General features: G+C 31.3%; 3 protein-coding genes across 4 annotated transcripts; all 3 read right to left on the reverse strand.

Annotated features, from left to right (window-relative positions):
• Positions 1 to 2,579: 2,579 nt before the first annotated feature.
• Positions 2,580 to 5,742, reverse strand: LOC109791945 (extradiol ring-cleavage dioxygenase). The gene is made up of 3 exons (XM_020351313.3): positions 5,368 to 5,742; positions 3,444 to 3,814; positions 2,580 to 3,107 (listed from the first exon to the last, which is right to left on the reverse strand). Exons 1-3 carry the CDS (start codon positions 5,602 to 5,604, stop codon positions 2,912 to 2,914), a joined length of 804 nt encoding a protein of 267 aa, XP_020206902.1. The 5' UTR covers positions 5,605 to 5,742; the 3' UTR covers positions 2,580 to 2,911.
• Positions 5,743 to 6,790: 1,048 nt separating this feature from the next.
• LOC109791943 (uncharacterized) lies at positions 6,791 to 15,677 on the reverse strand. The gene is made up of 12 exons (XM_020351311.3): positions 15,514 to 15,677; positions 13,167 to 14,598; positions 12,052 to 12,059; positions 11,568 to 11,749; positions 10,677 to 10,737; positions 10,478 to 10,576; positions 9,478 to 9,587; positions 8,936 to 9,049; positions 8,755 to 8,822; positions 8,189 to 8,299; positions 7,632 to 7,863; positions 6,791 to 7,148 (listed from the first exon to the last, which is right to left on the reverse strand). Exons 2-12 carry the CDS (start codon positions 14,498 to 14,500, stop codon positions 7,038 to 7,040), a joined length of 2,430 nt encoding a protein of 809 aa, XP_020206900.1. The 5' UTR covers positions 14,501 to 14,598; positions 15,514 to 15,677; the 3' UTR covers positions 6,791 to 7,037.
• Positions 15,678 to 19,558: 3,881 nt separating this feature from the next.
• LOC109791948 (protein ALP1-like) lies at positions 19,559 to 22,531 on the reverse strand. Of its 2 annotated transcripts, none has more exons than XM_083073870.1 (5): positions 22,345 to 22,531; positions 21,709 to 22,049; positions 20,797 to 21,281; positions 20,455 to 20,686; positions 19,559 to 20,346 (listed from the first exon to the last, which is right to left on the reverse strand). In XM_083073870.1, the coding sequence occupies exons 2-5, from the start codon at positions 21,962 to 21,964 to the stop codon at positions 19,874 to 19,876; spliced, it is 1,446 nt and encodes a 481-aa protein (XP_082929996.1). In that variant the 5' UTR covers positions 21,965 to 22,049; positions 22,345 to 22,531; the 3' UTR covers positions 19,559 to 19,873. The 2 variants fall into 2 exon arrangements, with proteins under 2 accessions (XP_082929996.1, XP_082929995.1); XM_083073869.1 differs by having other exon boundaries at positions 21,709 to 21,969; positions 22,345 to 22,530.
• Between the last annotated feature and the right edge of the window lie 920 nt (positions 22,532 to 23,451).

Below are 23,451 nucleotides of genomic sequence, written 5' to 3' on the forward strand. Positions count from 1 at the left end.
CCATGATATTTTGATTCATTCTTCTATTATCTGCCATTAATCCAAACATAACCTTTAGAAATCTTTTGACAAAACTTCAAAAAAATTTCCTTCATATGACTTTATTTTCATGTCAAAATTATTTATTATTCATCATGCATCCTAATATTATAAGATGAAATAAATCCCTAAAATAAAGATAACATTTTAAATTTTAAACAATATCTTTTTAAATTTAACTAACACCTTGGAAATTTGAATTTAAAATTTGAATTACTTTTTCAACAATAAAAAAATGTTTTCTCATGTTTGGTATTGGATTAAAAATAGAATATTTAAAGAGAAAAAAAAAACATCCATAATTGCATGATGTTCTTTTTTGGAGTTAACTCTAGTATCAATCCTTTGTTTGTAGCATGACTTTGATGTAAAAATATTTTAGTCATTTCAATTATTGTGTCATTGTATAATAGTAACATTTTTAGAATAAACTATTCGTTCAAAGATGTATAAAGTGTGACTTGATTGTGAGATTCTTTTAACAAAGAACATCACTCTTAAATTATCCATAATGAAATATTATGTTAATTAGGATGACAATAATACATTAAGACTATTGTGTAAGTTAATTGATGACCACATCTCACATGTCATGGATATGAGATATTGAATCAGGCACCCAGATATAAATATTAAGAGTAATACTTATACCGAATGGACTCACTATAAGAAGGTTTCATAATAATTATGCAAGTGTCATAAGAGCCTCTCATGACTATCACAGTAGAGTAGTCCTTCAACTTGGAGTACTATGATTTCTATGCATAGGAGTTGTAGACTTTGATGCTACCAAATGTTATCTGTGACAATGTAATTACAAAGGTAATTAATTAATTGGGTCTACAATAAATCATTTGGAAGGATGTGAGTGATATAAAAAGGATTCGTCCCTTCGGCATAATGGGAGTTATGCCTCGAGACTTTTAATAAAGTGAGACGTGAAATATGTGCGACCATGCGAGAATGGACCAGTATGAGATATTGAACCTATTCATGTTTGAATGTCTACTTGAATATCAAGAAATGTATAATTGAACTTAACAAGAATGATACTTTTATGTCTCGTGTTCTAATCAAAGGCATATGGACAAAGGGACAAATTACTCTTAAGTAATTATGATTGCAGAAGGTTGAAATTGGGCCATCGATTTTTCTCATTAATTGGGTGGAAATAATGCATCGATCACAAGATGTTAATATTTGTCTATAATGATTAATATTGTATTCAGCATGATATTTAAATATGACTTTCAACTAAGCGAGAACCTAAAGGTTCACACACATTGAGTAAAAACTTAGAGCAAGTCATTAAATTAAATGAGATTTAATTTAATGGTTAATTAATTAAATGAAATTTAATTAATTGACAAAAGATTTAGTTAAATTGGACTTCTATTGTATAAACCCAATAAAAATACAAATTAGGTTAAACAGTAGTCTATAAAATGAACGCGTTAATCTAATTTTACCAATAACGTGAAAATTTAGATTGTGTAGTCTCACAAAACTATCTTATCCTCTATGAAGGGCCGATCCAAGCATAAGGCTGCCCAAGTCCTAACTTTAAGCCCCCAAAATATTTTTTTACTTATAGAACTTAATGAATTAATTGTATCAGTACTAACTTTGGTTTGTTAGTTATTGTCTAAGCCTAGCATTATAAGGATTGGGTTCGATTCTAATATTGTAATTTTTTGTTGAAAGTTTCTTTTTTTATGGGTGACTGTTGATTTTTTTGCTACTCTCTCATCTTTAAAAAGGAAAACTTGCTTTAGGCCTCAAAATATGTTAGGTCGGCCCTGCTTCTATGTGGCTAACACCAAAACTTAGTCCAATGTTACTTAAGTGGACTAAGTAGAGGCACCATACTTTTGATATTTGGTGATCAAATATAGATCATCCTCCATTCAAACAAAGGTTATTCAATATAAATTCTTAACACACACTCTAAAAGTAAAATTTCATACCCTTAACATAATTCTTGGTAGTGTGTGATATATGAAAAAAGGATTGTTTCTCTCATAGGATCTATTAATGAAAACAGTTATTTTTTAAAAAAATTTACTCCATAAAACTCCACAAGTTATTTCTAACTATCCAACTCACTATATGTTAAACAACGCGTAACAATAACTAACTTGTGATGACATGAAAGAATTATTGAAATCCCTAAAATTGTGACTAGAAGACATTTCTCAACAATTATATCATAAAATAATTATTTAACTCAATAATTTATAATTTAAATTAACTTTTTTATAATTCACAACAGCTTTCCACATGTTAGGATTTGATATGCTTATTCCTTAACTGCATATCATATATCATCTGTATCAGATTTCATTCAAGTTTTCCACTTTACCAGTTTTCATTAAAAGGGTGCATATCTTGAAATTACATAAGCAATTACTAAAACCAAACAACAAAAGGAGGTACATATCTTGAAAATAAATTTCTTTTATTGACAATAATTAAGTTATTATAAATCAACTTTTTGCAATATATCATAGAAACATCAGTCTAAACTTGCAAGCAACACATCATCCCAAATCATTGAATTATAAATGCAATAGGATCCAAGTATATAGCATATATCAGAATTCATTACGGTACATACATATATTGAAATTGCCTGAGCAATTACTAAAATCAAACGACACCACCAAAAACAAAATTAAAAAAGACTAATCACCAACCATCATCTCAATAAGAAGATATTTTTGTTATTAACAAGTAAGTTACTATAAATCCTTTTTTTAGCAACATATCACAAAAACATAAATTTAAACTTGCAAGCAACACATCTTCACTGATAATGAATAATTGTTTAGAGGGTATGCAACTGAACTTCAGCCATTCTGCATTAAAAAGTTCAGCTGTCAGCAGATGTAAACTGGTAAGAGGCATAAGAGAGACTGCCCAAATCAATACTGCTATGGATGAGCTTAGCCTTTGAGTTTTGACCAGCAGCACCAATAGCAACATGCAATGGGAAAAAGTGATCTGGCCAGGGATGAGCTTTTTTTGCATGTGGTGCTTTCTCTTCATAATGATTTACATCTTCATATCTACAAAAGCAATTCAAAACTTCAACAACCAATTCATGAAGAGCCAAACAAACTCTACGACATTCCATGATTAGTTTTCCAATGTCAAACAAAATCATGGCAATTAGTGTTGGTAACATGAGAGGGGATAAAACCAGAGTGAATTTGACGCTACATCTCAATCCAGAATCTTAATACATCAGGTTTTTATAGGTTTTTTTTTTACTTATATACTACTCAGTATGCTTAATTATATCTAAAATGAGAATTTCATTCACACTTGCACATCAACAATTAGATCCATGTAGTTAACATCTGCATTAATCAAATATGAAGATGAAAACAGGAAAAGGGTACCTTCCTTGAAGAAGAGAATCTTTCAACCAATTGTCAAATTCTAAAGCCCAGGGTGCAACAGTACTAGAGTGACGATCAATTTCTCTCAAGTTGTGAACAGCACTTCCAGAACCCATAATCAAAACACCTTCATCTTTAAGAGGGGCCAATGCCTTTCCCATGTTATAATGATAAGTTGCATCTTGGTGAGATTGAACAGATAATTGACAAACTGGGATATCAGCTTCTGGGTACATCAAAAAGAGAGGAACCCAAGCACCATGATCAAGTCCTCGCTTTGTATCTTCATCAACTCGGCTGAAACCTGATTCCTTGAGTAGTTCCTTCACCCTCCTTGCCAATTTTGGAGCTCCAGGTGCAGGATATTTAAGCTGGTAGAGGAAGCATAATGTAATCTAAGAAATTTCTATATAAATCAACCTAACAACATCATCATGCAGAGGTTTTTTTTATCAAGAATAAGATTACAACAATACCAACTACCTTTGAACTCAAAGTATTTATGTATTTATCCCAAGTCCTAATTATTAAGCCGATTCTAATAGTTTCATTATCATATACAATAGAGATAAGTAAATGTCGAGTTGAGTTAAATTTGTCAAATTTACGGGTGTCATAATTTAGTCCAAAATTTTGTCTAGATCATTTATGTGAATCTAATTTGACTTGATTAAGATCTCAAATATATGAGAAGAGACCGGATCAATCCAACATGTTAACATAATATATGGACACTAACATTAGGTGTAGTTAAATTTAGAATAAAAAACATATAAAAGTTAAATTAAATATATTTTACAATATGTATTTTAAATATTTAATATAATATTATTATAAGGTTAAATTTTATTTTTTATCATTTATCTTATTTGTTATATTTAATTTAGTCTTTTATTTTTTAAAATGTTTATTTTTGTCTTTTATCACTTAAATTTGAACTAATTTTGTCCTTTTAAAATAATAATTATTTTTAATTTTAAAACATGATTTTATATCATTTTTTAACTGATTGAAGACTTGAAATTTGTCTCATACGATTTTTACTATATTTATATAGTTCCTTTGGATTCTAACATTAATTAAATTTTATAGTTTTATATAGTTAAATTTAATGTTACAAGTTTCATATCTTAAATCAATCAAAAATTGATTCAAAATTGTGTCACAAAATTAAAAGTTATTATTATTTAAAAGAATTAAATTAATCCAAAATATAAAAGATAAAGGATCAAAATGAATATTTTATCAAATAAAGAACTAAAATGAATATAAAAGAATAAGAGAAAGGATAAAAATATAATTTAGTTTTATTATAATTAATTTTATTATTAATTATTAATATACAATTAAAAAGATATTCTTTTAAAAAAATTGTGGATATTAAACCATGTCGGGACTCGGGACTCGGAGTATAAACCGAATCCGTCTTAAAAAATATACCTAATCTAATTTTAAAATCTGAACTAATCCATGGAACTTATAGGATCTTTCTCATCTCCAATGGATACCAAAAGGAAAAAAGCATAGCATTATTTTGGAATACCAAAAATTGAACTTCAAGACATAATTGTGTACATGGGTGCGATTGCATTCCTACGTGTGGAGTTATGGACTATACATTTAGTTATCCTTAAAAGGGCAAAACATAATATGATATGGCACTGCATGCTACTACTGACCAAGGGAAAAGATATTCTAACCATATATGTTTTGGAGGGGGATGGTAACAAAATATTTATTTTTAAATTTTAATTATGGGCTATAGAAAGCGAAGAGATAGTTATGGGCCATACATTTATTTATCTTTAAAGTATATGCTCTGTGAAAAATATGTTGAATTAATTTAAGAATTATCAACATTTCTCATGAACTAAACGTGTAATAAGAATGCATAAGTGGGTGAATAGGGGTAATATGTGGAAACCTGGTACATTTGTTTGGGAAAGTTATAGAAGTCGTAGATGGTGTCGTTGACGGAGTCAACAACGTTGACGGATGGAACAGCAGTGTCCCAATGACCAGAGATGACGAGAATAGAAGAGGGTCTCTGAGGAAACACCTCCTTCTTCCATGACTCAAAGAACTTCCTAGCCTCAATGCTCTCATCTATGGACAAAGTTGGTGATCCATGAGATACGTAGAACGTGTCCTTCAACGCCATATTTACTAACAATTCTTATTTTCCTTCTTGATATTCTCTCTCTATGCTTAATCAACTTTTGTCACACGTACACACAACAACAATCACCTACGCAGCTCAACTTTCCTATGTATATATTGATAGATAGACAGAGGGAGAGAGAGAAATGGGAGGAGGAGACACAAATGAGTTGACGTTATAGTGGGATGGAAACGTGTCATTATTATATTTTTGTACCTTACATTGTATATAACTTTAAAGAATCGTGATTAGGTTTAATTAATTAAATATGGACTCATTATTGTATTCTTTCATTAATTAAATCATGTCATATGTGTGTCATGATAAAGCTGGTAGGTGCATGGGTGGCCAATGTCCTCAGTGTAGTTCAATAGAATATGGCGTACCGATTAACGTTTCTTGTTCTTAATATGTTGTTGCTTGACGCGCAATATGCGTTCTAATTATTCCTAATTCTTAATAGTAATAATAATAATAATAATTTACAAAAATATTTGCTTCTATCCAACCAAAAGTAGAACTAACGACTCGACCGCGACATGTGATAAACCATCATTTATGTGATTTATACGGAGCCTCCATCGTTCCACGTGAAATTATACTATTTTTGTTAGGTTATTGTTAGGGTTAATCTAAGAGTAAAATTATTAAGGCTAAAATTTTTGGTCCACTAACAAACCAATATTTGATATTAAGATTTATAAAGTAAAAATTTCACAATGTTTAACAAGGGATTCATATCTTAACATGCGTACCAAAATTATAAAAGTAGTAAAATGCATACGTACCAAAATTATACTAGTAAAATGGATTCCATCCAAGTATAGTATCCAAAAGACTTAACATAATATTGCTCAAATTTAACTCGATCTATTATTAAAAGAGTATTTAAAATTTGATTGCAGGAATTTAAAGAAGAAAAACAATAAAAGAATATTTTTAGAATTTATAAATTGAATAAATTTGTAGAATAAACATGTAAATTAACATGAAAAAAGCTTTGAAGGTTTTGATTTCACTAGACCGTTTGTTCAAAATCTTGTGTTTTTCTTGATTAGTCTTATATAATCATAGGAACCTAATAAATTTAACACAAGTGACTCGCGTTTAAAAAAAGGCACGAGTTATATTATACTGGGGGGCTAATTGAATAGACTCATAACAAAATTATAGATTATGGATACAATTTGATACCAGCCTTCCTTTCAACTAAATTTAAGACATGTCAAGGTCTTTGAATTTCAAGACAGCATTCACAACAATGGGAGGCAAAGGCTCCTAGAATATATCCTAATTAAGAAATTATTAAATATTAAACAATTTTTATTAAAAACCAAAAAAGTATCCTAGTTACATAAAAAGGCACTATCATTTTTGCTGTTTAATATGAATCTTAAAAGTATACATGCATTACATCATCCCAGAACCAGGTATTAATTCATTGACAAGAAATGCACCCGAGCAAGGGTATATTCCTTTCCTGCAATCCAAACGCCAGTTTGCGACCACTGTACATCTTCCCAGTCCAGGTTTTCCTCTAGCACCTGCATCACAAAATGCACAATTGGAATTTTTCGTACAATTCAAACATAATACAATTGCATATGTTGAAGCAAGCCAATTATAGTTTACGTATAAGGCCAAGGGATGGTTGCAGAAACTGAAATATGAGCAAAAACAAGACCTGCGGAATACTGACTGGGGAAAAAAAAAAAAAAAAAAACTAAAGTTCAGACTAGTGAGTGAAGTAGTGATTACAAATATACAATGGAAAAAGGTATTGGATTTTGTTCCATTTTCTCCAAGACCTACCATCGATTTTTCTCTCTACCTTATAAATAGACCCTACCACCCTCTTCCCTTTCATAGGTTGTGTATGCCTAAACAAACGATAAGGTAGACTAACAGGCAAATGAAAATATTCGATACTCTAGCAATACAATAGTTACTCATAATTGAGGAGTATAATTCTGAACACACTATTCACATGACCATGGACAAGAGATGAAAGATTGATTCAAATATACCTCCACATGTTCAAGAGGCAGAGGGATGCCGATTGTGCGCATCACTTTCTGGGGTAGAGGATTCTTACATCGAGACCATCGAAATACATCAACCATGACATTATCAGAATCAGCTTTGTCACCATTTGTGGAATGGTGGTGGTGATTTTGAGACTTCTCTATATCTGGGTCATGCATCTGAGTTGCTGGTATAGCCTTCACCATCTTCTCTCCAGTAAAGCACAGCTCATATCTACAAAAATTAGCCTCATAATTATAGTTTCTCAACTTCAAGACAACCATGGGAACATACTTATGTTTCATAACCATAGTGGATCCTTAGAGTTTGATAAAATAACACTAAAAACACTGAAACATTGCTCTGGATAATAAGAAGCAACTAATGGAAGAAGAGGGTGACAAAGTCAAAAATGGTCTCATATTTATAAAAACATTGCAGTAAACCAGTAACATGCGGCACTTAAAATTTTCTAAAAGGAACATCGAATGTGAAGCCAATATATTAATATAACATACAGCTCACTCATTTTAGTAAAGAACTTCCATGTAAAAAATACCTGCATGAGTGTGTCTCTAGATACAGAACTTCTCCCTTCTTTAAACGAGCAGATGTATAGAGTGGCTTTTTTAGACCCTTGTCAGCAACAATGCTTATACTATATTTGATCCTGATAAGTAATATAAATTTATAATTAATAAATACAATAAACAAGACAAGCTGCAAAATAGAACTAATGCATTTGCATTCATATCTAAATGAGGAAGAATAAGAGATATAAGGACCTGGTTGATTTGAAAAAGCATTTTCTATTCTTATTTCCCATTTTCACAAATAATTACAAAAAGCTACCTTGTTATCACTGTTTTCTATTTTCAAAGTTTTTAACCGAAACAACAGAATCAAAATACAGTAGCATTTAGTAAATGTGAGAAAAAAAATGAAAACAGGAAAACTTTTATCAAACCAAACTCTTAAAAACCAAGCTGCAATACAATGTAAGTAGTTGAGACATTTTCACATATTACAAAAAATACCACAAACTTGGATTCAATATTTTTTGCTCCATCATAAAACACAATGCTATTGTTTTAAATTGTACTTTGCCAACTAATACTAGCATACCAAGGTTCATTACAGAGGTTGTACTGTATTGTAACTTCACGTACAAATCTTTGCTGCCGCAATGCATTCTGAAGAACAAAGACCATGCCAAATAACATGAGCACAGAATGTGATAATAACTACTAATTTGATGGCAAATATGAAAAGGTTTGCAATTATAAGATGAAAATATTGGACAAACCGAAGCAGCAGCCCTAGTAGTCATTGTCCTCTCAATAGTCACTGGTGCAAGGGTAGGCTCAACAGTTGAGGTATGTGTAAGGCAAGGTTCAAGATCTATAGTTCCACCTCCTTTCTGAAGACCAAAGAAATAAAAAGGGTCAGAATCACCATTAAGTTTTAAATATTTATGCAGTTACCTAGTCCAATTGAGAATGAAACAAAGCTCGTAGACAGACAGGTAACAATGTGAATGTGTGCAAAGTGCAGACCCCATTGCAAGCACAAGCAACCCTTTACAACCCAAATATAATGTCCTCCTTAGAAGGACATGTTATGTGACTAGTAAGTAAAGCATTTAAGCAACAAATAATCAGCAATTTCTCTGAAAATGCATGATATAAGAAAGAAAAGGACATTATATTTGACATGGAAAATATTGAACTAAATTATTTATATGACAAGAATTTAAAGTAGATGATTTTTCAAAGAAGAAAACATGACTTCAGGGGAAAAAGTTCAAAGGCTGAAGGATATTACAGTTTGCATGCTTTTTATTACTACCTTCACTATGCAGCACCGCTCAACTTTATAGCTACAACCAATTGAGCTACAACCAATTGCAGCACCCCAAGCACGGGAACGTACATTGTTTCTCAAGGTAGAAATATAGCCTGATATTATACACAAAATATCTTTAGATTATTCGAAACAGAGCTTCAATGGTAAAAGCAAAATTAGTAACTGCAAAGTTGAGAAACCAACCAAACTACCTCATTTCTGCTAAGTAAAGAGGTGTATGTATAAATTATGCTCAGACGATTAACCAAGTCTGAAGTAGTGCTTGGTGCAGTAGAAATGACTGTTTATGATATCAAAAAGAACCTCTACTTTTGATATACGGTGTAGCTTACTAGCTTTCAGTTCAAAAGAGTATATCCTTTACAATAAAATTCAAACACCAAGGCTCTGAACCTCATTGATAACCAACCAGATTTAAAAATTCCCCAGTCTTCTTATTGCTATAATTAGAATCTCTATTTATATATAATATTTTTTTGGCATTCGAGATCTTCTACTAGGTCCTGCAAATTATACTTCAACAAACTCTTTTTTTTAACCCTCAACCTTCTGTCCAAGATTTCCTTCAATTTAAAAATGATTTTTGCACTTGAGTTGTACTCAAGCATTCATTTCAGTGTCATAATCAAACAAGTAATTGGTTGTATGTTTATTTTTAAATTTTTCAGAGGTAAAACAATTAGTACAATAATGAACCAAGCAAAATTAATGCCAAATTCAGTAAGCAGATAAGCCACTGAATTTATTTGAAAAGAATAACTACTATATCTTTCAAAATTACTTAATGGAAAACCCAAGTTCAACCAGGAGACTTTAATTTTTTATCATATACACAAACTAGGACATTTTACCATATATTTACTCCCAGATATTACTTCAAGATTACTTGGATGCAATTCAATATTATTTAACAGAGCAGCATCAAGATGCTATTATTAGACAATGAAGAAAGAGAGCATCTTTCTGATCTTTAAGGACATACAATCTTGAGGAGGCAGCACTCGAATAGTTGTGCGCAACTCTTGTACAGCCATGGGAGGAGGAGAAGCTGTCGGTCGACAATAACCTGTATGCATGAGAACTACACAGCAAAAATGCAAAATCAGTACTGATTTCAAACACATCAAGTCCAATCCTTTGCAATCAAAAGCTACCTGCAAAATCTTAGCAATAACACATACCTGCAACGAGATCTGAGTCATATGTGTAAACATCAGTCCCCCATAGCTGACCTCCTCTAACCTGAACATATTAATTTATACTCTCAAAGCTGGGTATTGCATCAACAACTAAAGCATAATTAAATTTCATATTTTGAATTTTAAATTTAAACAAATAGAAGTGAGTAAAAAAAGTAAACAAATAAAAGACTTTCTCAACATCAAATCATTTTATTAACTTAAGTACTCCAACAAATTCCTGCCGATGGAAAAGAAAAATAAAAAAAAAATCTGTCCATACCCACCCTCACCCCCCTTAAAATATCATTGAATGGCTATAAAACGTGCTTCCATCGCATGAACAACATAAGATAGAACAAAAGAGAAACTAGAAAAAAAAATTGAGGGGAAAAAGACATACAAAGTTTTTTTATGAGAATTAGGGCAGAAAACATTTCGTGAAAACACTTATCGGCCATGATGAACCAAAGTCCTGAAACTTTTCTTTAACAAAAAAACAAATGTACCATAACTTAATTTATACAATAATACTATAAAAGTCATGAATAAACAAAAAAAAGAAAGCAAAACAAGAACAGAGGCTTCACCAGCAGTAGAAAATCATCAATGTAAAACGCATGCACAAAAGCACCTCCTCAAGCAATGACAGATTCAAAAACCTTAAGTTGTGAGAAAATACTCATAAACTTGTAGGGGCAATACTTATATTGTAGATTGATTATTTATACTACATTTTAAATTACGGGGACAATTTAAAATTATACATATATTATTAAGACAAGTTAAAAAGCTTGTGCGCTTCTTGTGGATCTGACACTAACCTCAAACCCCCCTCCCCAAACCCCCAATACACTCGACCATAAATTTAATAAAAACAGAGTTTGATCTTACTTGACGGTTTGTAGCAGTAACATTCTCAGCAGGTATCCGAATTTCAAGAGTGGGGCCAATATTAGAGCTTTCACCATTTTTTTCCACTTGAGATTGAGATAATTCATACTCCTTCCACAACTTTATCAGTTCTTGCATGCTTTCACCAACTTTATAAACAACAGAAGATACTTCTGCTTTACCTGAAATATCAGAACTTAAATATAATGGGCATGAAGACTAGAAAGATGTCCACCTCTTATCCTTTGCATTCCTTCGGCAAGTACTAACAATTGACATGTACATTATAATGGTACCATCACACAACACAACATTAAAAAAGAAGTGTAAAGGGATGAGCCAGTCTGAAAGGAGAGAACGCATCACATAAACCAATGGGCCAAGTAGAGCAATTTTTGTCAAAACCCGAACTAATTCATGAAGGCACAAATCTATGACAAGCCAAATAGCTTTGAGCCAGATAAAACAAAATATGACAGAATACCTTGAGACCTGCAAGATAAATGAAACAGAAAGTAGTTGTTAAAGAAAAAAACTTGAAACTAGTAAGAAGGGCTGTAAATCCAAAAATCAAAAATGGTATTAATGAAGTACAGATAAAACAGAGGAATAAAAATGACAATTTGACAAGAGAAGAAATCAAAATTAAGTCTGCGGTCAATGTGCAATAGTAATCATATTTGATTCTTCACCAAACAAAATTCTTCAGATTTAAAACAACTACTAGATAAAAACCTGAATTTCAATTAAGCATATAAATATATAAGTATATTTGATGGCTTACCGATACACATTCAAATGCACAAGCTTATTCATTCAAAAGCCCAAATATAAGAACACCGAATAACAGTGGGAGATAAAGAAACTAATAAGGAAAGAAAAAAGAATACAGAGAAAACATTGTGCTCTCGTCCCTATTGGCGTCAGTCCACTCCCCTATACTACTATTCCACACCCTACGTCACCCCAGTCTGGACCCCACATAATCACATTTCTGGCATGATCCCAGCCTGTCAACCACCAATTCCCTCACAACAACCATGCATTTTGTTAGATCTCTCCGCTTCTTCTACAACCTAATTCTTATTTACATATCTGCCCTTATTCCCTTCTATCTCTTGTAGACATGGATAGGAGGTCCATCTATATTTGATGCATCAGAGAACAAAAAAAGTCAATATATATTTGTTATATTAAGGAGCATTACATCTCAGCATATTCTTTTGAAGGTGTTTACTTACGCCACTGATATGTTTGCTGACAAATACACCTGGTGTTAATTTGTTAACCCACAAATTCACTTGTTGCTACAAATTTCAGGCAATAAAATAAACATGAGCAATAGTTGACTACATTCTCGAAAATGTTAACAGGTAGCCGTGAGATCATTAGTGTCCTCCCAAATGCAATTAAGATACAATGCATTGGAAAAAATTATCAAATCATTCTGAATTTCTAATAGGATTCTGAAGCTTCATCTTTTATAACTACAAATCACATGGTATAAACTAAAAATATACTTGAAAATAAAAGATACTTATTGGGTAAGTCATCACTTATCCCACAAGTAACCAAGAAAAATAGAGGAAAAGAAGATACTCTTCATTGTCTGGAGCATGAGCATGGGATCTAAAACGAGCCTCGCGATTGGCCACCTGAGGGCTTCCCCTTGATCTGTGGATCCTTTTACGATGTTGAACATTATAGTTATGGACTTCCCTCTCCTTCTCTCCAGTCCCTTCCCCGTGAGCACTTCCATCTTCTGATTGCTTGTCAATTTTAATGCGCTTCTCGGGTCGATCTCCTTCTAAGTCAGCATCCCTTTCTTTCCTCCTCTCTCTAGCTTCTCCATCGACATTTTTCCAGCTGTCAGCATCTTTCTGTTTCTTCTGCTCTGGCAACACATTTTCTAGCTCAGGATTTTTTGCTGATCCGTCACCAAGTTCCTTCTCATCATTCAAAGCTTCTTTCTCCATTCCATTCCATGATTCCCTCTTGTTATGATCTTTTTCTTTCTCTTTCAAACTTTCTTTCTCTTTTGGAAGATCTTTCCTCTCCCTCTCCCATTTTTCTACATCTCTATCTTCCTTGGCAGATTCTTTGTTATCACCACCATTATTGTTAACCGGCGTACTGCTTCTGCGATCATTTCTCTCCTTTTCCCTATCTCCCCAATCCCGATGCTTGACATCCTTTCTTTTTCTTTCTTTAAATCTATCTTCACTTTTAGAATCAATTTTGTTTTCCCCAACAGCCTCATGAGTTTCCAAATAGTCCCTTTCTTCTGCCATTGAACTGTCCTTTCCAACTTCTGCTGGTGTATTGCCACGTGATGTGTGCCAGGAATCCAAGCTCCCACCAGGGGCATCAGAAAATCTCTTACCCCTATACTCTTTTGATTCTTTCCAATTCAAGTTGCTGCTTACCATACCAAAGGCATCCTTATCAGTCTTAATGTCACCTTTTGAATCATTATGGCTATCCCGCTCTTGTCTGATATCCTTGTTGTCCTCTCCTCTGCCATCAACTCGAACATCCTTCTCACTCTTAGAAATCTGAGAATCCCTTCTGGCTTCACCATGTAATTCCTTCTTCTCTGTCTTTATATCACGATTCTCAAACCGGAGATCTCTGCTCTCCTTAAAATCCCTAGATTCTGTTCTGTTCTCATTTCCAATGGGGTGATCTGCATGAGAATCATTTGAAGATGATGGCATCCGATACACTGAATGAAGAGGAGATCTTCTATCTGCATCACGGGGTTCAGTACGGATTGCCTTTGCCACCCGAGAATCCTGACCTATATCATATGGAATATGGTGATCATTTGAAACTGATGGCATCAACTTGGAATATGTACCCGAATCTTGATGTGAATGCTTTGAAGACTGATGAACAGCATCTTCATGTGATCTCTTAGGTACACCACTCATAGTGAAAACCCAATACAGTCATAAACCTCAAAAGGAAGTAATCTGACAGCGAAAACAATTCCTATATCTTCTCTCCACGCATTACGCGGATGTCATAACTGCAAGCCAACAACGAAAACTATATAACGCCACAACAATTTATCAGGCCAAAAGCAATTTTCATTTGCATTCAAGTTAGTCAACGAGAAACACGACAAAGAGAAACAATGCCAGTCAACCAGACAGTAACCGACAAAGCAACATCCTCAACATAATCTCAATATCAAATTAACACTTTCATGTTCAACGTACGAGAAACACGACAAAGAGAAACAATGACAGTTAAGTAAACGAGACAGTAACCAACAAAGCAACATCCTCACCATAATCTCAATATGAAATTAACACATACCATGACAAACATAAAACCTTATCAGAATTTTTTTTGTTCTTCATCACACACAACACTTACAGGCAGTACAAATATAATTACAACCCTATAATTAAGTATTGAATGCCAATTAGCCAGAGTCAAAAGACATCATCATCATCATATAACTCCAAACCAGATGAAACCAGATGACCTAGTTTCAGCCACAGCCAAGCATATAATGAGAAACATAGTCAATTTCAACACACGACCTCCTATATAACTAGAAGAAAGCAAACAACATTTCCCCTGCTGAGAGGGGAAAAGATGAATCTCAATTCAATGTCACAATTGCAGGAGAAAAGATTAAACAATTGCAGTTCATGAAGCTAGAAAAACGGCATTATCAAGTTACTCAAACAAAGAAAGAATCCAAACCCTTACTATCCAACTCAAAGTCTGCGAGAAAGAAATTACAAAAGGAAAATAATTCAGGGAAAAAAAAAAAGCGAATTAACGAAACAACAATTTAGGCGAGGTTAGAATGTTAGAGAACTAGCAAAAAGGGGAAATCGACAGGACACGAAAGTGAAATGCATTTGAAAAATGGGAGCAGGGAGAGAGTAAGGAAGAGAAAACCCTAGAAGGTGAGGGGAGAGTTAACCTTAATTGTTCCGCGGAGGGTCTTGTATCGGAAGTGTGTTATGTTGTGTTGTGTTGTGTTATGGCTTTTGAAGGTTTGTGTTGGGTATATATATTTGTCTCTGTGAGAGACCTATGTAGGCTATGTATGCCTATATGGATTGATTACCTCTGTCGGGAGGATGCGAATGCGATGCGAACACACCGTTTAGTACAACACAAAATGCGGAGAAATAAATAATAATAATAATAATAATAGTTTAATTAGAATTACAGTTGTATTATAAACTAGTATACACTTGTATATTATATAATTAAAATTTATAATAAATTATATATAAATAAATACTATATTTAAATATATAAAATATATTTAATATTTATATGAATAAATATTTTAAACATATAAATTATATTTTAAATTTATGATAAATAATATATATTACAATATAAAATTATTTTAGTTTATTGCCTATAGATTATTGAACCTTAGTCATTATTAACCCCAAGCGTGTGGTTCAGCGGTAGGGGTTGGGTTGATCCACGCTTAAGCAAGGTCAGGAGTTCGAATCCTGCCTTGTGTATGCAGCCACGTTAAATCTTGGAGTCAGCTATCCCACCCTTTGAGGTGCCTCCAATAGGAGATTAGTCACTGTTGACGGCGGTGGATACTCTGGGAACGAGTCACTGTTGCCGGCGGTGGATACTCTGGGAACGAGTCACTGTTGCCGGCGGTGGATACTCTGGGAACGAAAATTTGGGATTTAATCAAGTGAGAGAAAATTAATCTAAGGGTTATATTTCCACCTTCTCACCTTCTCATAATAACTTGATATGCTCCCTCTATATATAGATTCCATAAAATAAATATTTAAAATGTGTCATTATTTTTATTTTAGTAGCAAAATGTGGCATTGTTAAATTTTGTATAATCAACAACAACCAACCCATCCGATGTGTTGGAATAACCACACGACCTTTTAGATCTCTTAAATCCATTAAAACAATTTTTATTATTTATTTTAAAATTTATTTCGATATATACATAAGTTTGTAACCGTTTTTTATTTTATATTTTTTATAATCTTATTTTAAAATTTTTAAATAATAAAATATAATATTAAAAATTAATTTTATTCTTATTACTCAAATAATTTAACTGTTCATAATTACTTAAATTCTTAAATTTTTAATCATTTATTTTATTTTTTAATCTTAATTCTTTTATTTTATTTTAAATTTTTAAATAAAATATATAAGTACAAAGTATCTCAACTTCATTAATTAATCTAATAAGAAAATAGTCATTTTCTCCATTTTCATTGTATTCAGAATAAATATAGGAAAAAATGTTTTTAAAAATTATAAATAAAAAAATTAATTTAAAAATATTTATACTTATTATAAAAGGGATTCTGAGGTATGTAATCGTTTTTTGTCTCCATTTTTTAATGGATCATTATACTCCTCGAATGTAAAAAATAAATTCTTATATCCTTTTCAAATAATTACACGCAAATTTTTAATATTCTGTCTATATAATTATTAGAAATACAAAGTGTCTCGTCTCCTTTAATTATTTATAATGAAAGTAAAATATGATTAGAGTACATCATATCCAATGTTCTTTATTGAATAAAATTATTTTACAATGTCAAAAAGATTATTTTTTATAAAATTATTTTTTATATATTAAACGTGAATGATTATTTTACATAAAAGCTCTTTTAGAGATTATTTTTTAATAGTAGGGTTTCTAAGAATTCAATCAACTCCTTATTTAATTCAATTTCATATTTATTTATAACTTAAATTTTAATATATTAAATATAAATTATCAATAGATAAAAAAAATTAGTTTTTTTAACATTTAACAAGTGAAATATAGTGAGTAAAATACTAGTTATATTTTATATTTATGATAAATAACTTATATTGTAGCATAAATTATTTTTATTTATCAATAATTTTTAAAAATAATAAAATTTAATTTATAAATAATTATGATGAATAAAAACTGAATTAGATGTAAAGTTACAAGAATCCCTAAAAACATTCTCGTAGTAGAAAAGTCTTAAAAATGTTGTGGTGCAAGCTGTTTGTATTTAATATGTAGGAGGTAATTTAAAAATAATAAAATTTAATTCATAAATAAAAATTGATTTAGATAAATCAAGAAAATATTTAAAATTTCTCTTATCGAAGAAAAGTCTCTAAAAATAATTTTGTAAAATATAATCATTTGTATTTAATATATAATAAACATTTAATATATGATAAATAAATATTTAGTTTGTGTAATACATAGGTTAAATGTTTATTTTATATATATATACTATATAAATTATATTTTAAATTTATAATAAATAATTTATATTATAGTAAAATTATTTTTATTTATTGATAATTTATTTTAAAAAATAGGAAGAGAAAAGGTATAAGAACTAAATTTGAGAAGTTCAACATGAAGTTAATTAAAATTAGCATAATTAAAATAAAACAATCTTATTTTATAAGAATTAAACATCTATATGATCCAAATTTATAAAATTAAAAAAAAATTAGATAATTATAATATTAGTACGAAGTATTTACCAAGTTAGAAGACATAATTAATCTCCATCGAGATAAGTGCACACAACACAAGATCACAAGATAGGTATTTTATACTTAAGATAAAGATTCGAATCCTAAACAATTTAATTAAAAAATACAAATTGTTACCACTTGTATCAATCAATGTTGGTGTAAAACTTAAACATTTGGATAAATAAATGAACTAATATGAAGTAAAATAAAAATCTATAACAAATATAATAGTAACTAGTAAAATAATATGAAAAATTGAACTCGAGACAATAACACAATTACTCAAATTTATCTTTCTTATTTAATGATTTGTTTTTGTAACTTCTCTTTTGTTATATTTTATTCATAACATGAAGGTGATTGCACAATTAGTTCTTTATACGAATTTTATTAAGTTGTGTTTAAGGTTTATTTTTTTTAAAAAAAAAAGTTAATGACTAAAAATTAATGTTTTACATCTTCGGTTAAACAAAGACTTAAACTTCGTAAGTTTAACTTATAAAGTTTTAGTTGTTTCCGTTTTGGTATTCTCAAAATTTTAGAACTCTCGTCATAGAAAAAAATATATTTTTATTATTCTCACTCAAATAAAAATAAAAATATATATGTGAGATCCATAAAATAAATTAAGTTTTTTCATTAAAATAAAAAAAGAAATAATTCTTAAACCTTAAGTGATAGTGAGAGATCCACAAAAAAATTGATTAAGAACTCAAAATAGATTCTATATTAAAGATCTTCTAATAAGCAAAGTCTTGCCAAAGGAAAAGTTTGTATTATTCTCCTCCAATGAAATAATTCTCACATGTACTTAAAAAAAAGTTAATTTGATATAATTGACTTTGAATCTATTAAAGAAAGTATTAAATTGAATAATATTAATAAAAAGTATGGTTAAAAAATACATCATTAAAAATTATCGATCAAACTTTTCGGTAAATATTACTTATCAATAATATCGATAAATACTTTATATCAATAATGTAATTAAAAAAACATAAATATAAATTAAATAGAAAAATCCTGTGTAACCAAAGAAGAAAAAAAACATAAGTCTAATTCTGTTGAATACAATACATAAATGTCATACACTCTCTTGTTGCCGAGTTCAATTTCCATAAAAATAATAAAATAAAATAAAAGTTGTTACTTGTTAGCCCTGCTCTAATAATTCGTTTGGCCATCAGCAAAATTTTGGAACTTCGTGTATTTATTAGATTTGCAGAGTATTTTTCAGTGTTGATGTTTTGGCCAGAAGAAAAAATTCAAAAGTAAAACAAAAATCTTTATTATGAAAAAAATTAAAAACACGAGGAAGCACATGATTATCTGCATGTCTGACATTGCATCACCAAACTTAGACGCATGTCATTTTGGAGTTTTCTGACGTTGTTAAAATGCGTTATCTGCTTGGTTGGTAATGTAGAAAACTGAATCGATTACAATAAATGCATCACCAAACCAAATATACTGAAATGTGTAGTGAAAGTTATTTTGGTTTGTGCTAATTTCAGATTGGGATTTATACAGTTGCTGCATCTGTTATAGCAAACTAGGTACATATGCCTCACAGAAATATTTGCATCTAAACCAAGCAACCTTCACAATTCAATTTTAATAAAACTATTATTTGACAAAGATATACACAACCTATACAAAATTTCATGTTACTCACAAATATTGAGCTTTGACCTAAACATTAGATCACATGTTAAGGTGGTCATCAGCTCCATGTTAAGATCAAGTCACATGGCTCTTTGCAACAAACCCACATATGACCTCCAGCCAACATTTCACCATTCGTCCCATTTATTCAAGAAGTCATCCCACATAGCTGCAGCAATTGAATCGCGCATTGAGAAAGCAAGTTGTTCTTGTATTGAAGAAAGCATCGGCACGTCAGGAAGTTCATCGAGATCTGACATTTCCTCCACCGGCGACCCCCCAATGCTACTGAATATCCAGTCATTTCTTTCTTCATTGCGAATGAAGTTATGCAAAACACATCCAGCTATGACTATATCCCGCTGAATCTGAAAGGAATACTGAGGAGCAAGTTTAAGGATTGGGAATCTAGTTTTCAACACATTGAATGACCTCAGGATAGCATTCCTCAGGAAACAATGCCTGTGATTGAAAAGCTCCTTTGCGTTTCTTGGTAACTGATTTGCACCTCGAAACTCATAATGCTGGTACCGGACCCCTTGGAAAGGAGCGATAAACCCTCCTGTATTTAAGTATCCCTTGTCAACAAGGTAATACTTTCCTATGAAATACATCCAAAGAAGAAAATAACACATCAAGTTATCACTAATGTAATGTGTAATATGGAAAGTTAATGAACCCAAAACTACAGATATAATAAGAACCAAACCTTGAGGTATTTGAGGGAAATTCTGATCTGGGTCATCAAGAACTGCCCTTAACACTCTCGAGTCGGTGACAGAGCCTTCCCAACCAGGATAAATGAATATAAACTGCAGGTCAAATGTGCAAGCTGCCAGCACATTTTGAGATAGGATACCTTTCTTATTGCGGAATCGAGATTGATCTTTAGCTGGCACATGTGCAGGAATGTTCATACCATCAATTACTCCTATACAATCCTGAAATTTTTGGCGGAGAAGGTCAGTAAACTAGCACAAGTAGTAAACATATGACAAGAGTTGAATTAAGTAGAATAGCAAGCAAGAAGGAGCTCAAAGATCATTGTAACCTTGAAATATGGATAAAATCTTGCATTGTTGAGAATTTCGGGAGGTGTTGTGAGCTGAGGAGGTTGCAAAACTTCACGTGACAATGATTTAATAGCCTTCAATACATTATTAAAGTGACGGCTAATGGTTTCACCAGAGTGTTGAAACCGCTCTTGAATCACCCTGTTACGTTCGTTGTGACCGATGATGTTTAAAAATATTGCTAACTGCTCCTCTATCATTACGCCAGCAGTGTCACGTAACATAGCTCTTTGACGGAGAATGCCACACAACTTGTGAAATACATGCTTGTCCATCCGCAACATTTCCCGAGAAAATTCATCATGCCCGTTGAGCATTTCCATCATAAATTCACATCTCCTAGGTGATAAACCACGGGAAGGCTGTTTGGTCAGACAGCTATAGTAATAGTATCCGGCAGCTGCAGCAACTAGTTCCATCTCATCCAATTCTAGGTCAATGTCATCCATGTTGATTGGTGTATCTGTAGAGATAAACTTCAAGAGTACGAATAGTGATGGATAATATATCTCTCTGATATATCTAGTTCATAGGTTCAGAAAGCATTACAATCATGCTCATGCATAAAACAAGTCAAACAATAGTTCAAAACAAAGTGCTGTTTTTGCTTTCAAAATTCATAATAAATAGGCATTAAGCACAAAATCTAATTAGTGAAGGTACTAACTAAAATCATCCCTTGCTATTTACTTAACTGTACAAAAGTATAGGATCATTTTTAACAAAGAAAAAAGGAAAATTTTCTCAAACAATTCAACTGGAGGAAACACCACATTTGCCCTGCAACCACAGCAATCGTTTTTCGTCCTTAAGAGAGATGAAAACCTCCCGGGCATTAGGGTGGTCCTCAAACAAATCCAAAGCAAGAAAGTAAATCCGCTCATCAACACCTTGCATCTCGTCCAATACTTTGATGCACTTGCTTATAGAGAAACTTTCCTCATTCTTCGCAATTGCACTTGCCCTCATCTTCGAAGCAGCCGCTATCTCCAGCATAGCATCCACAATAGCAGCCCCGGTCGCTTTCCGGCCTCTCTTCCGGCCACCGCAAGAACCCGACGGGACACCGGCCTGACGCTTGTGTCCATCCAACAAGTTCACATCGTCTCCAGAGCCAGAAGAAGCATCCTCATCAACATAAGCCATTGCCACTGCAAGTTTGCAACATCAATCAATGTGTATGCTACTCACCTCTCAAATTCTCAATGCAAATTGCAAACCACAGTATAACCTAACAATTAACGCAGCACAGCATAGCAATTAGCAAACAAAGCACAGGAAAATTCAATACCCCGGTGAAAGGGGAATTCCCAAAACGCAAATAATTAGTCGCAGAATCATAAAAAAAAACTCATTTTTTTTTAACGATACACAAAAAATTCAAAAACCCTAGTGGAAGGAAGAATCCTAAATTAAAAAATAATAGTATGCCCCAGCCACCAAGATGCAAAACAGACAAAAAAACGATTTTTGTTTCTTTTACATTTGGATTATGAGAAATAAAAAAAGGAACAAAAACTTCGTACCGGGTGGCACAATGCTGTCGGAGACTTTCAATTTCCCGAGTCACGGAAAAGAAAGCTCGGAGAAATTAGTGTATATGCATGAGTGAAGAGATGAACAGAAAACTGAAATTCTGAAACCCTAAACAGCATGAATACAAGAAGAAGATGGTGGCAGAATTTCATGTTATTCTCAACTCAAAACGCTTCGTTTTACTTGTTAGTAGTCACGATTACTAATTTTATTTGTTTATTTATTTATTTTGAATTTAGTTACTCCTTACTGCTTAACACTCTTGTAATAGTGTGGTACATGATTCAAAACCGAAATCTTGCCGAATTATACTTTTATACATAGTATTTTTTCTTTATATATATATATATATATATATATATATATAGTTAATTACTTATATACTGTTAGTGTAAAGTTTTTTTACATTGACAACCAATCATATTTTTTAATAATGTCATGTTAGTTGCTTATTTAATAAAATAAAAATAAAATAAAATAATTTAAAAAATTTGATTGGTTACTGATGTAAAAAACTTAACACTGACAGTGTATGGATGATTAATTCATATATATATATATATATATATACATATTTGTTGGAACTAGATAATATTTAGTATTCTCTCGTTCTTTTCTTTTTATATTAGAATAAATAATAATAATAATAATAATAATAATAAATAAGGTAGTATTCAATATTCAGAGAAATAAAATATAATATAGAACAAAATAAATTTTGCAAAGTTTAATATCTTTCTCATTTCGCAATTAAATTAGAAAGGTTTCTTTTGAGATATATATTTTTAATTTTTTAGGAATAAATAATAATTTGAGTAATACAATGATGAGGTTAATATTTCTTAACATTCTTAAAAAATATATATTTTTATTAATAAATAGCTTATTTATATAAAATACATAATAAGTGTTATTTTAATAGAGAGAATTAGAGTTTAAGTTTCTTTTTTATATAAATGAAAACTTAAAAAGGAAATAAAAGGAATTTAGGATGTATTGACCAAGTCATGTCCTAACAACATAAGAACATTATAGAGCTTTTATTTTATTAGTCTCTTATCACCCTAGTGAATTTCAACTAAAATATCAATATTTGT

The sequence above is a fragment of the Cajanus cajan genome, chromosome 1 (assembly GCF_000230855.2).
Source record: "Cajanus cajan strain Asha chromosome 1, NIPB_CcT2T_4, whole genome shotgun sequence".
Taxonomy (NCBI): Eukaryota; Viridiplantae; Streptophyta; class Magnoliopsida; order Fabales; family Fabaceae; genus Cajanus; species Cajanus cajan.

Bases quoted from the DNA above. Each gene is read 5' to 3' on its own strand.
- LOC109791948 (XM_083073870.1), bottom strand. From the start codon at position 21,964: ATGGCTTATGTTGATGAGGATGCTTCTTCTGGCTCTGGAGACGATGTG. The intron at 20,687-20,796 runs GTTACAATGATC...CAAAAATTTCAG, and splicing joins GATTTTATCCATATTTCAAG to GATTGTATAGGAGTAATTGA. The intron at 20,347-20,454 runs GTTTGGTTCTTA...TGTATTTCATAG, and splicing joins TTTCCCTCAAATACCTCAAG to GAAAGTATTACCTTGTTGAC.
- LOC109791945 (XM_020351313.3), bottom strand. From the start codon at position 5,604: ATGGCGTTGAAGGACACGTTCTACGTATCTCATGGATCACCAACTTTG. The intron at 3,815-5,367 runs GTTTCCACATAT...TTCCTCTACCAG, and splicing joins TTCCCAAACAAATGTACCAG to CTTAAATATCCTGCACCTGG. The intron at 3,108-3,443 runs GTACCCTTTTCC...TTGCTTTTGTAG, and splicing joins GATTCTCTTCTTCAAGGAAG to ATATGAAGATGTAAATCATT.
- LOC109791943 (XM_020351311.3), bottom strand. From the start codon at position 14,500: ATGAGTGGTGTACCTAAGAGATCACATGAAGATGCTGTTCATCAGTCT. The intron at 10,577-10,676 runs GTATGTGTTATT...TTTGCTGTGTAG, and splicing joins TGACTCAGATCTCGTTGCAG to TTCTCATGCATACAGGTTAT. The intron at 7,864-8,188 runs GTATTTTTTACA...TAATTTTTGTAG, and splicing joins CTAGAGACACACTCATGCAG to ATATGAGCTGTGCTTTACTG.